Source organism: Atheta coriaria, unplaced genomic scaffold (assembly GCF_025399875.1).
Source record: "Atheta coriaria isolate IRGN ID8LTWV9N9 unplaced genomic scaffold, Caltech_Dcor_3.1 hic_scaffold_10_pilon, whole genome shotgun sequence".
Classification (NCBI taxonomy): Eukaryota; Metazoa; Arthropoda; class Insecta; order Coleoptera; family Staphylinidae; genus Dalotia; species Dalotia coriaria.
In genome coordinates, this window is record NW_027045452.1 from 7,584,316 (window position 1) to 7,597,785 (window position 13,470).

The window sequence follows — 13,470 nt, forward strand, 5'->3', positions numbered from 1 at the left end:
TCTTCTGTGACTACAGACGCGTACGGAAGCAACTTCATTATTTTAGATAGTCGCGAGCGAAGCCACGGGTTAAAGCTAGTATGTAAATAAACAATGTTTTTATGTATAACTTTATAATCAACGCATAGATGTCGCTAGCGTGAACATTTTTATACAAAATATTCGTTTGTTTACCTGAGTGAAGTTATTTATCGGTTTTAGTGATTTCGCACGCTGCATGCGAGTATATCTTATCAATATCACGCGATATTGTGTTTATTTACATTTTTATCTTGTGTGTTTCTTCCAGCAATATCGAATTTCGTGGTTTAAACTTGTTATTTCTTGCTTCTACGCATTTATTCTTCAAATATTCATCCAATTCAAGTTGTCACACAAATAAATACTAATAAAATAGTATTTTAATTAAATCTTCTACTAAAAAAAGGTTTTAGACACATTAAAACACTGAACACTTCACAATTACTTCTCAAATATATCCAATATATTAAAATATTTACATTTCTTTCCACAACAAATAATTTTATCGATAATGAACTGCTTACTATCACTGTCGAGCAAACTACGCCTCAGTCGACTACGCTACATGAAAAAGGTACAAATTATAGCATAAATCTTTGGATTGTGTTCCTTGCTTGCACAAATCATCGGGTAATATCAGGTAATTGCGGTTTGCAATGTCAAATTTACATAACATTCAACTTCGAAACATTTGTCGCTCTCAGAATTCGTTATTAATTGCCTACCTAGCCTATCTAGCTTATCAAAACTAATGACTAATCAATCACTTAATTAATATCACAAGTGTTGTGCAACTTCAATGGATTCGTCCGTCTTCAATGCCTTGTGGATCAAGTGGAGCAACTCTTTGTAGAGAAAGCAATCCCGGCCAGCAGGTTTACAAATCTCTCGATGGTCCAATGGCACTTCACATATTTCACCTACTCCTGGATCTACAATTAACCAGACACATTACATAAATGTTACAATAAATAATTTGAATGTTTTAATACTTACCAGCTGATTCAAGCGATACAATCTTCAAATATATAAACGACATGAGTGTGAAAGACGATTCGATGAAGCTGAACACCTCCGGCTTGAAATTCTCATCATCAAAAAGCTTCAAGAATTTATCATGAAGTTCGAGCACGAACTTACAATCTAAAACATAAATTAATTAATGAAACATTTAATCATTAATTAAGCAGATGTCTAGCTTACTCTTTTGAACTTCTGTGAGCTCGATGCTCTTGCTCAACAGCGGCAGCGAAATGTCGGCCATGATCGATCCGCGATGCGGCACGCTATAAAACAGAATCGCCTTCGACTGCTCATAGATGCTGCGATCGCAATCCTCCAAACTCTTGGAACAATCAATCAACATTTGTTTTATAAACAATCCGCCTTTTGAGTGTCCAACCCATACAATCGGATGAGCTCCAACGCCAATTTCATGTAATTTTTCAAGCATTTCTTTACTGCGTTCAACCATTCCAGTTCTAAAATATAAAAATTTAAAAATTAATATAATAGGAATTTAAGCACCTGTCGGAATAATACAACTCGTTTAATATTAATTACAACATCTATTAATATACCCGCTTTGAATAATTGAAATATTTCGTTGACTCACCGATTGCGTTTCTTCACCCAAATGGGCCTCCACAAGTACGGATCGGTCGTGTAATTCAACGCAATAACTCTCGCACCCGGACAGTCCTTCTCCAACCATAAGGGCCAGCAAGGTGAATAATCCGCTGCCTGGCCTTGCCCCAGCCTCGGATGACCTAGATCTTGACTCTCGTCATCATCCACCTCTCGGATACTGTTATCGATCGACTGACTGAACGAGTTCTTACAGATTTTCTTCACCAAATACGCCGGTTGATTCTTATTCGTGCGTTTCAGATTCCCTCGGATTCTTATATCGCCCAACGATGGTGATTTTGTCAATTCTTGTCGATTAATCTTATGCCTTTCATGACGCCACAACCCTTGCTTCCAAGTCTTCTCCAATGCACCATGTAAACCATGAAGAAATATAATATCTGTTTTAATATCCGCTGGAGTTGTCAAAACATTACATTCAACCGATTTCTCAGGAAATTCATCTTCATTTGATTGACTATTCGGGTTAGCATCGTTGTCAATGGCGACCATTCGTGGCGTGGTGATTCTACGCTGTACACTCGAGAGTGATTGCGATAAATAATTGACTAACACGGCAAGAACGGTGGGAATTAGAATTTTCCGCACGTTTTCCACCATGGATTTCTGATTTCGCATGTATGCATAGTAAATGGTGGAGACGGCAGGTAACAGCGCATTCGCAAGGACTTCAATCGCCACTCGCAGTTTACTAGAAACGATAAAAATAGACCTACAATTAGTAAACATTAGTGGAGTGAATAATTTCGTCAACAGACAAGAAGTCAGCGTGTTATCAGTGTTATCCTAGACATTCTATACGTTTACATCATAATACGAAGCGGAATGAACAAGATACACTCTGATAACAGCGAAACAAAGACCAGACTTAATAATAAAACAGAATATAACACAGGGACGGATGTATAATACTCTTATCTCATTATAAATTATTATATAATAGTCTAATTAAGTTATAAATAACATAGGTCATGTTGGAGGTTATGTTATCTACAGAACATGAAAAAAAATATGAAATTTTGCAATATGGCTGAATAATTATTTAGATATTAATTATTATTTAATAAAAAATGAAAAATGCAGTGGGTAATATAATCAAATCCGCCTCTGAAGAGGTCCCCACTTTCTAAACGTAATGTCATCATGTTTACCATTCAACGAGTACAATAAAACTCATTGGGAATGTGTAACAACTTCACATTCCAGTTGACCACTGTTCGGGAGTGCTTCCAAATCAACTACTGCAACTCAACAATCAACAAGATGCCGCTGCGTTTAGGTGACACCGTGCCCAACTTCAAGGCCCCTAGCACCCAGGGACCACTTCAATTCTACGACTTTCAAGGAGATTCGTAAGTTATTCCTCAATAAAACCAAAAATATTTTTTTTAAATTAATTTTTTTGTTTAATATTAAGTTGGGTGATGTTATTCTCTCATCCTGCTGATTTCACTCCTGTCTGCACTACTGAACTGGGAAGAATCGCTGTTCATGTCCCGTATTTCCGCAAACGCAACGTGAAACTCTTGGCGCATTCCTGCGATAAACTGCAGTCGCATGTTGACTGGGTGAATGATATCAAGGATTACTGCAAGGATATTCCCGGGGAGTTTCCCTACCCGATTATTTCCGATGAGAAGCGTGAACTTGCTGTTTCCCTGGACATGATTGATCAGAATAATAAGGATAAAGAAGATCATGCGTTGACTGTGCGTGCGCTTTACATCATTGATCCGCAGCATAAACTAAGGTTATCGATGCATTATCCTGCTTCAACTGGACGTAATGTTGAGTAAGTAACAAATTAGCTACTTTATTATAACGCAGTATTGTTAATATTCGCGCACAAACGCAAGTGAAACCTTGAACCGAGGTATTTGAGTCAATCAACAATGCGCGCCGCGTGTGTTTTAAACATAGTTATATAATGGTGTTGATGAAACGTTGGCGGTTGTCAGTGCTATCAAATTATTATCAACGCATACATTAAACATTTGTGTGTCTGTCTGTGTGGGTTGTTAGTTGAATTATCACAGAGGACGGTTGCCAAGTGACTTAAGTAATGTAACTTCAGTACTGATTGAATTTAATGCGGTGTTTGAAATGCAAGAGCCGGTTTGAGAACTTTCACCACAAGAGATTGGATTCTTATGTTTAGAATATTATTTTGGTCTGATTGAGTTCAGGTTTTCAGACTAGTTCCGTGATGAACGCGTTTTCTGTTTGCGTCATTAATTTCGAGCGTAATAAATCTAGATTAGAGTTTAATTAATGTGGATAAAGTTCAATCAGTTGAGCAATACTTTGCAATCGGTTTTAGGGTGGTCTAATTTACATCATTTGTTTTAATTAATAACAAATTGATCTTTTTATTTGTTTTTTTTTTATTCTTTTGATTGCTTTGCTTTTCTAGTGAAATTTTGAGGGTCATTGACTCTTTGCAATTGGTTGATCGCATTCCGCAAATTGCTACGCCTGCCAACTGGGTGGTAAGTTCATTATTTTATTATTATTATTAATATATATTAATTATTATTCATATAAGAAAATAAAACAGTCGCGACTGTTACACAATTGCGATATGTATCTTGTTATTATTCATTGTTTTTATATTTTATAAACAGCCTGGCGAAAAAGTAATGATTCTGCCGTCAGTAAAAGAAGAAGAAATCGAAAAACTGTTTCCTGGTGGAGTCGATCGTGTCTCCATGCCATCTGGCAACGTCTACGTACGCACAACCACTGATTACAAGATGTAATTGTTAATTATTCATCAATAATCCATCAATAATATTTACTCATTTATAACTTTTTGTGTTTCTATATATTTTACTTGAATAATGACTTGAAATTCAATAAAAATACTGGTTTATACTTGTTATAATGAAACAATAAAATATTTTAACGTTTGCCAAAAAGTTTCAAGTGTTTACATGATTCGAAATGATTCAATCCTTTAAAAATCAAAAAATCTTAATTTTGAGTGTTTAAATGTTATAATAATTGAATTTTTGAGCACGACACTAATGCGTGCTGTAATAATGGAATAATTCAAGTATGTACTGGTTATTTATAAGCATTATTAACATTGTAACATCGTAAAAACCTGTCAAAACATATTAATTTACTCTTTACCATTAGTAGTGTTATATGAGTTGCCTATATTCTTTCTTTATACAAAGTTAAATTAAATTGTTTTAAAATTGGTTGAATCACACTGTATATTTCTATAGAAATATATTGGCTTACTGCCAATCGATTGCATAAACTTGCAACACAGCGTTTGCAATTTGTGTTGATTAACCTTGTCGCTTAAAAGTACGTATTAATCATAGACAATAATTCTTCATCATCTCTCGTTATAGACGCGATAATTGCATCGCAAAAACAACACCTACAGATAGATTCTAAATAAAAACTATAATAATGCATCAATTAAATCATCAACAAACATATTCGGTAGCTGTAGTCATTCGAGCATAAACATAATAATACATTATTAAATAATAAATTTAATGTCATGTACGTCCGTCGTGATCATCATCACCATAATGGCGGATCGCATTATTCCAATAAGGAATAATAACGCGGTTCATTGTTAGTTTTGTTACTGGACTAGTCTATTGTGATAAAATGCCTACATGCACAATCTGTCATTTGTTTATTCAAGGCACATCTCGCGCGAATGGCGAAATGTCAATTTAGAAAACGTTAACGGTTTTTTTATTGCGTGTTTTTTGCATTATTGTCCGTGCTTCCGCTACCAACAAAACAACATCGTTTTAAATTATACTGTAATCGCCTGTAATGCTAATTACTTTAATTAAGTTGATCATCAACGTCGTAGTAAACATTATAACAACATCAATACATTACATATTCGTAAAATTATATCCAATATTCAATATTTTGTTTTGTTTTTAATTTTTCGAGTTTAAATGTTACTGCAACTCGTGTTATTGAGGAAATATTTTAAATTCACACACTTTACACGTTTGCGTCGTGAATTTTGGCGGTACAAGGCGAGTTGAAGCGTAGAATTTATTACAAAGACGTCGACAATCTGTGTAGGCTCGCATATATGTGTATATAAGCCTATTTAGTGGGTATTTACTTCATACTTGACGGCGTGCGCGATTGTATGAATTAAATGCGAATGTTTTTAAACACCGGCCGGCAAACAACATGCGCTGGCACGCAAAAAACGATAATGCCAGGGATTATACAACAAGGACCCGAAAAACTGCGTTGTGACTATTTTATCGTAAACATCACAAACTAACTCCCAAAAAATCACTTTTAATGTGTAAAATTTAGATAACTTACGAAAAGTATCCCATTGTATTCGCACACTTCAAAATTTAAAGCACTATATTTTTTTGGGTAATTATTATCTATTCACTTACGTTGTCGAAATGGCGACGTTCGATTGTTTCGCCTGGAAGTCGACGTCGCTCGAAAATATCACTTGATCGCACATGAAGTCCTCGGCTTCTTCACAGCAATCGTCTTCCCGATCGTACATCATCGTCGCGACTGGAACGGAATGAGAAATCACTTAATTATGTAGACAGATACAATCTAGGATATCAGGAAAAACACTTGATATAAAACAAAGCATGATGAGTGTGCTATCACAAATGATTTACACCCACACCGACTTTTGATGCTCGTGTAGGTAAAGTCCACTAAATTAATTTTTATTTGATAAGAAAAAAATCAGATTTTGAATATTTAAAATTTAACTGATTAATAGACAATAAATAAAAAGATATAAAATCGTAGTAATTAAATATAATTGTGTATTTTTAATGATAGATTCTATTTTATTTGGGTTACATTAATTTTAATGTGCGTGTTCGTTAGTTAGGACTCAGTTTAATAATAATATAGTCAAGTTTAACACAGAGATAACCTTGGTTTGTCATTGTGTATTCATACTCTCGAGTGCTCTATTTTTAACTGTAAAATTTTCATTATCTAATGTTACAATTTGTGTAACAAGGAAATAATGAGTAATGTATATTTTAAAATGTCAAAGATTAACGTTTATTTTATGTAGTTAAGTTTATCCAAAATAGAAATCAAGAGAAATCAATAAATCATGAATAAGAAAACAACATTTATCCTCATATGTAAATGTAAATTTTGTGTTATTTCTCTTGGAAGATAATTATTAAGACGACGATTAGAGAAAATCACACCGTTTTCCATCAGATTTTTTCTCCTACTTACCTTGTTAAACGATGTGTTTATCAACTAATTGCAGTGATTACAGTAAAATTATTTAATTATTTTATGTAAAATATTGTTCAATGTGTTCACATGAGATTGAAACAGTATACTAAAGCGATATTCTCTTACTGTACAACGTGAAATGAATTTGTTTATATTTTTTCGGGAAGTGAATGCCGATAATACATGAATTGATAATTCATTGTTCGTAAACAATACAATGAAAATGTTTACAAACGTTTTACAACAACAACTTGTAACTTTAATGAATGGTATATTGGCTGGGTGACACTTTTACTCCAAGGACTAATAAATATGTATTTTATACTTGAGATAAATAAGAGAAACTCGAAGATTTTAAGTACTTTTTACGTCATTGTCAAGTTCATGAGGTCACGAAAGCAAATGATTTTAATTAGAAAAAATAAAATCGTTATACAACCATTTAAAATTTGATTTACCGCCTCAAAACATTTCAGACGATTAAACTTGATATAACCAGGTCAAAGGATATACAATATTCGCAGTTATCGCTAATTGGTCATTATAATTAATAACATAAACTATAAACCGATAAATAGAATTAAATTTCATTTTAATATAAATATTCTAAGAATTTAAAACGTATGTAAATTTGAAATGAAAACGAAACAAGATGAATGAACCGAAAACGAAACGAAAATCAAAAATGAAAGTTAGTGCCAAGTTTGTGTCTATTTCCGCATTTCTTAAATCTATTTTAACATAGATTTAACATTCAAATTTAGGTTACCTAATTGAGCATTAAACCATATTAACAAATCTACATTCAGAAGTTAAATTGTTTGATTATAAAAGTGACAATATTTTATTTTAGTATGTATGTACATAAAGAAGCATTTGAAGTATTCAAACAATCGGCTGTAGGCGAACCCAAGTCAACTGATAAACACGTACATGTATTTTTCGGCAACGGTGCGTTCGGTGCGATTGCCAAACCGTGACATACATTCAACCAACACCCATACACAAACAAAAAGCATTCCAATGTATTCCAATTCGAATCTCACAACTGTTCGCTCTCCTCACAAATTGTCGGTTGCCGACTACGGTTTCGACTTGGTTTCTAAGCGCACTCACACATTATCACATACAATATAATATGTACTGTGTACTTACTACCACAAACAAACGTACTTTACATTCATTCGCACGCAATATAAATTAAATGCGTGTGTAGGTACATCTATGTGCGTGTACAATCAAACAGTTCAAGTAGGAACGACCGATAACGAATAGTCTAGTTAGAAACAACTCCCGCATGAAGTTTCATTATTATTTCAATTTGAAAAGTTGAAATTTCAATTTTAAAGTTTAGCGGTAAACTGTGCATAGAAACACAATGTGTTACAATGTAGGAGGTAATAACGTCAAACGCAACTCGAAATTATAATTATAATGGAAAAGATGAGCCAAATACCGCGCACGTGCGTTTTACTTTCGTCTATGAACTATATTAATCACGAACCAGTTTTATTTTGAATCCATATATAACCGATTTGAATATAACACATATGTCACATATGTAATCTGTATCAGTCATGCACGAGTAAGATAAAAACATACAAAGTTCATAGTTTTAAACTAAATAAACTTCTGTGAATATTTTTTTATGTTTAACATAATTAAACAAAATAATATGAGTTTACCTTTAGAGTTATTCATAATATCCGTTTGTATTTACAAAAATTCCTTCATTTTTTGCACTGCACTTTAAAATAAAACTTTTTTTACGAATAAATAATGACGATCTTTTTATTCACGGTTCTTGTTTCTCTTCGCGCTTGTAGTTTGTATCACAAGTTGTTATATCACACACTCACTTGAATTTGCGTAAGTTATGCACTTTCAAAAGCGTCGCGATCAGTGAATACGAATAAAACGAAAATAAAAGTTATTAATCTCTTCTTGCTTGGATTGTTTAGATTTTTCGATTGTTGTTAAGTGTTAAGTTGATACTTTGAAGGTTGATGTTGGTCTGCACATCGCAGACCATTGAGACCGTCCTCCAGCTCGCTCGCAGACCACCGCAACACTGATCGCGACCACGCGACGCCGCGCGGCAATCAAATAATTTATCAAACACACAAACGCGACTTGCGCCGCACGACGACGCGCTCGCTACGTAACGACCGACACACTGGTTCATACATCCACACCCACACTCAAACATCATCACTAAAAATTACACACTGGGTTTTATTTTCGTTTGGCACTCAGTAGTCTCTATCATATGCGCGCCGACTAGAAACAAAATTTTCTCTCGCACGCAATGAGGAATAGTTTTGATTATGGTGGTTATTGGTTTTGTTATCGAATAGAAATCACTCATGCATTGACATATGTCGATATATGTTTTATTTAATAATTTAGTAAATTAATGTTTGTCGACGCACATGTTGAGTTCGCATCGTTGTGCTGCGAGTATCTCGACATAATCGAAACTACTGAATGTTAAACTCGAACGCAGACTGAGTTTACAACTATAATCCTTTCCCCTGCATGCAGGCATGGTTAGAAGCAACGTTTCTCTCTTCGTTTTATAGATTTTACTAGAATTATAACAGTAAAGCTAAGCTAAACATATCGAGGAGTTATATATACTTTTCCTCCTCGCTTGAGTAAAGCTTCATGTCAAGTCATGTCAAGTATAACTTGCGTAAGAGATTAACACCATCTTTTGTATAAAAATAGGTGTCGCTTCAAGATGGCTGCCTTTATTGAAAGCGGGTTCTTTCTTTTTAACTTAAGATTCCAGTTCCTCCTTCAAGCAGCTGTTTGTACGACACATAAAAAAATTGTCAGCGGCCGAACGAAACTTGTTTTAAGCCTCATGCGTATTATTACTATGGAATATTCTTGGTAAGATTAAATATGCATTTGAATATTATCTATCTACGTCAACACCCACGTTCCTATATTACTTTAAATATGCATAGGTTGAGTTAGTAACATCACTTGACCTCGAATCATGTAGGTACTTATGGATATCAATATTAAAAAGATGATAAATATAGTTTTTTACCGTCGTTGTTCGGTTGCCAGACGGTAGATAATTCGGAATAATGAGTAATTATTAAGTGAGACATGTCCTTGGGATAACAAAAAACCAATACTAATTTATTGCATAATAATTATGTTTTTTTTATGTTTTTTTTTTAATTTTGTTAAAAGCAAAATATTTATTTGAAGTTTTCTTTCTGAAAAAAATTAATTGCAACGGAAATATCTTGCTCCTAATTTGTTTTATTTTAATTTTGTTTTATTTATTTAACAACAAAAGGGTTTTTGCATAGTTTGTGCTATTTAAAAGGTTTAAAAGTTTCTTATAAATTGATTTAAATTCGTGTTTGTGTTAGTTTCATTTAAGTTTTTTATTAAAACCGGATTTAATGCTGAGAAACGTGATAATCACCAACGTGACATCAAAAAAGAGAAAACCAATCATTATAATTCCCTGAATTAGCATTTTATGTACGCTAATTAATAGTTTATTAGTAGTTTATTATAAAATATGCACGGTTATTCAATATGCATGTCTATACACAATTTTAACGCCAATTGCGTATTGCTCAAAACGCTGTAATTTATTAATAATTAATAAGCGTGGCGTGCGTGTTTAGATTGTTTGCACATTTTTGTTTAAATGACTTTCGTGTTTTATGAAAATTCTTTCGATTTAAAAGTGCAATTAAATCGTAATTTAATGCATACGCCCAAGGTTGTGACATTTGCTGCGCAATTATTAAATGTGTAGCAGAATTTAACACCTCGCACTTATTAAGCTGTTTGATTTTACAATTTTCAAACAATGTTTAACAACGTAAACATAAATATGTCTAGGGCACGTGGTGTGTTTATCAGTTTAACAACAAACGATTAACGTTATTATGGTTTAATTTTATCTAGGCAAACAGTCTAGTGTTGGTAATCAACAACATGAACTATTCCTACATCTACGGCTGGTATAAATATTTGCCATCATTTAATTTTTTAGATTCCTATGATTCCTACCGCAAACAAAAACAGAGATAAATGTTAATAAATATGGAATAATCGTCGTATCGCATGTGGTTAGCACACGCGCGGTGATATTAAGATTTAGATTATTATAAAATCTATATATTTTTAATAATATAATGCGTTTTGTGTTTTTGATGCATTTGTTAAGTTTCTTTTCTTACAGTGGATAGAAATTTAATTTACTAGTTGTTTGCTTCCTCTGAGTGCATCGCGCATGCACTCACGCGCTGCGTGGCTGTTGATACCGCGCAGTTGCTTGCATGCCCGGCGTGCTTAGCTTCAGTTGTGCAAGTACTTTCGTCGTGTTGGTTCGTCGCGTTTTTCGCTGTTTACGACGTTGCTTAAGAAGTATATTAGTGAAGTTTTATTAGATTCGGCTAGCAATGAACGGATTGTTGTACGGACGGTGATGCAGTGCTATATGTGGATTAAGTGTGTCCAGCTGTATAGATTCGGGTAAGGATATGAGAATAGTTTTATTTATTGTATATATCGCACCCGTGCTTTTGTAAACTTACTGTGGAAAATAGCCCGGGAAATAACACGGGAAGAGCGTGAAAACCGTCTTTCAAAGTTGATACCTTTATACGGTGCTTTTAAAGGGAGTCACTTTTATCGCTAGCTTTGTACGGTGTCCTGAATGGGAGTCATTTGTACCGCTAGCCTCGTACGATCGTACCCTGTTTCTCTACAAGATGCACACCCCTGCAACCTTTAAGCATGTTTGGAAGTGCTCTCAAATGACCTTCAAAAATGAGCAATTTCAGGAAAATTTGAAAACATGATGTGGTAAACACCCTGTATCTAGTGAACTAATAGACTTTCTTAGAGTTTCTCCACGCCAGAATTGAGCTAGAGAGTTCCTCTACACGATGCACCCACTCAAACCTTTCAGCTCTTCCGAAAGTGCCCCAAAATGCCCTTCAAAAATGAGCAATTTAAAGAAAATTTGAAAACATGATGTGGAAGACACTCTGTATCTAGTGAACTAATTGACTTTCTTAGAGTTTCTCTACGCCAGAATTGAGCTAGAGAGTTTCTCTACACGATGCACCCCCATCCAACCTTCCAGCCCTTCCGGAAGTGCCCTATAATACCCTTAAAAAATGAGCAATTTCAGGAAAATTTGAAAACATGTTGTGGAAAACAACCTGTATCTAGTGAACCAATCAACTTTCTTAGGGTTTCTTTAAACCAGAATAAAGTTAGAGAGTTCCCCTACAAGATGTTTATTTCCAAACCTCGCAGCGTTTCTGGAAGTGCCCTAAAATGCCCTTCAAAAATGAGCAATTTTAAGAAAATTTGAAAACATGGTGTGGAAAACAGCCTGCATCTCTTGAACTAATTGACTTTCATATAATTTCTCTACTCCAGAATAAAGTTAGAGAGTTTCTCTACAAGATGTATAACCTGCAATCTTCCATTCCTCCCGGAAGTACCCTAAAATGCCCATCAAAAATAGTCAATTTAACAAAAATTTGAAAACTAGATGTGTAAAACGCCCTGTATCTCGTAAATCATTTGATTTTCTTGCAGTTTCTTAACGTTATGTTAGAGTTTGAGAGTCCCTTTATTCTATGCATACCTTTTGAACACTATAAACCCATTGGAAGTGTTCTAAAATAACCTTCAAAAATCGGTAATTTCATCCAATAAATTTCATTTTTGGTCGAAGAACAGGGTCGAACTTTTCTGGTTAAAATTTTTTCGGTCGAAAAACAGGGTCGAACTTTTTTACATAAAATTTTTCGGTCGAACTTTTTTGTTAAAATTTTTTCGGTCGTATTTTGTTGTTAAAATTTTTTCGGTCGTTTTTTTTTTGTTAAAGTTTTTCGGTCAAAAAACAGGATCGAATTTTTTACTTAAAACTTTTTTGGTGGAATTATTTTGTTAAAATTTTTTAGTCGAATTTTTTGTTAACATTTTTTCGATCGGAGTTTTTTGTTAAAATTTTTATGATCGTAAAACAGGATAGAATTTTTTTACTTACAAATTTTTCGGCCAAAAAACATTGTCGAACTATTTTGTTAAAATATTTTTCGATCGAAGATCAGGGTCGAATTTTTTGGCGATTATGTGAAGAACAGAAAGGTCTTCGAAAATCGAATGCATTTTTCTCTAAAATTTAAATAGAGTCTAAACGGTTAATGTTATCAAAAGAAGTTACCAAAATAATCGATGTAAAATTAAATTATTTATCAAGTTTCCCATTTAAAATTTAATCAAAATTAATAGTTCCATGCATAGTAGGGTGGTCCTTAAAATGCATTTTTTTGAATTTCTTTGCTCCCAGGGGCTTAAACGCTTTCAAATTGATAAAAAAAAAATTCCTGAAAATTTGAGCTCTTAATATTAACTTTAAGATAGTCCGCACTCTCAGATAAGGTTTTTATGGGGATTACTTGGCAGAAAATGGATTTTAAGTAACAAATCGCGACATATTTATTGTAAATTTAATTTTCCATGTAAAAAATACCTCATACATATTTACTGCACCTATTG

General features: G+C 33.7%; 2 protein-coding genes across 3 annotated transcripts; one reads left to right on the forward strand and one right to left on the reverse strand.

Annotated features, from left to right (window-relative positions):
- Positions 1-462: 462 nt before the first annotated feature.
- LOC135800186 (protein SERAC1-like) lies at positions 463-9,389 on the reverse strand. Of its 2 annotated transcripts, none has more exons than XM_065313347.1 (6): positions 8,595-9,389; positions 6,078-6,207; positions 1,637-2,383; positions 1,225-1,502; positions 1,018-1,164; positions 463-953 (listed from the first exon to the last, which is right to left on the reverse strand). In XM_065313347.1, exons 1-6 carry the CDS (start codon positions 8,608-8,610, stop codon positions 799-801), a joined length of 1,473 nt encoding a protein of 490 aa, XP_065169419.1. In that variant the 5' UTR covers positions 8,611-9,389; the 3' UTR covers positions 463-798. The 2 variants fall into 2 exon arrangements, with proteins under 2 accessions (XP_065169419.1, XP_065169420.1); XM_065313348.1 differs by having other exon boundaries at positions 1,637-2,362; positions 8,595-9,387.
- LOC135800188 (peroxiredoxin-6-like) lies at positions 2,839-4,589 on the forward strand. Its single transcript, XM_065313351.1, has 4 exons — positions 2,839-3,023; positions 3,089-3,463; positions 4,085-4,160; positions 4,296-4,589. Exons 1-4 carry the CDS (start codon positions 2,854-2,856, stop codon positions 4,428-4,430), a joined length of 756 nt encoding a protein of 251 aa, XP_065169423.1. The 5' UTR covers positions 2,839-2,853; the 3' UTR covers positions 4,431-4,589.
- Positions 9,390-13,470: the final 4,081 nt, after the last annotated feature.

Bases quoted from the DNA above. Each gene is read 5' to 3' on its own strand.
- LOC135800188 (XM_065313351.1), top strand. From the start codon at position 2,854: ATGTGTAACAACTTCACATTCCAGTTGACCACTGTTCGGGAGTGCTTC. The intron at 3,464-4,084 runs GTAAGTAACAAA...TTGCTTTTCTAG, and splicing joins TCAACTGGACGTAATGTTGA to TGAAATTTTGAGGGTCATTG. The intron at 4,161-4,295 runs GTAAGTTCATTA...TTTTATAAACAG, and splicing joins CTACGCCTGCCAACTGGGTG to CCTGGCGAAAAAGTAATGAT.
- LOC135800186 (XM_065313347.1), bottom strand. The intron at 1,165-1,224 runs GTAAGCTAGACA...TTTATGTTTTAG, and splicing joins GCTCACAGAAGTTCAAAAGA to ATTGTAAGTTCGTGCTCGAA. The intron at 954-1,017 runs GTAAGTATTAAA...GGTTAATTGTAG, and splicing joins TGTATCGCTTGAATCAGCTG to ATCCAGGAGTAGGTGAAATA.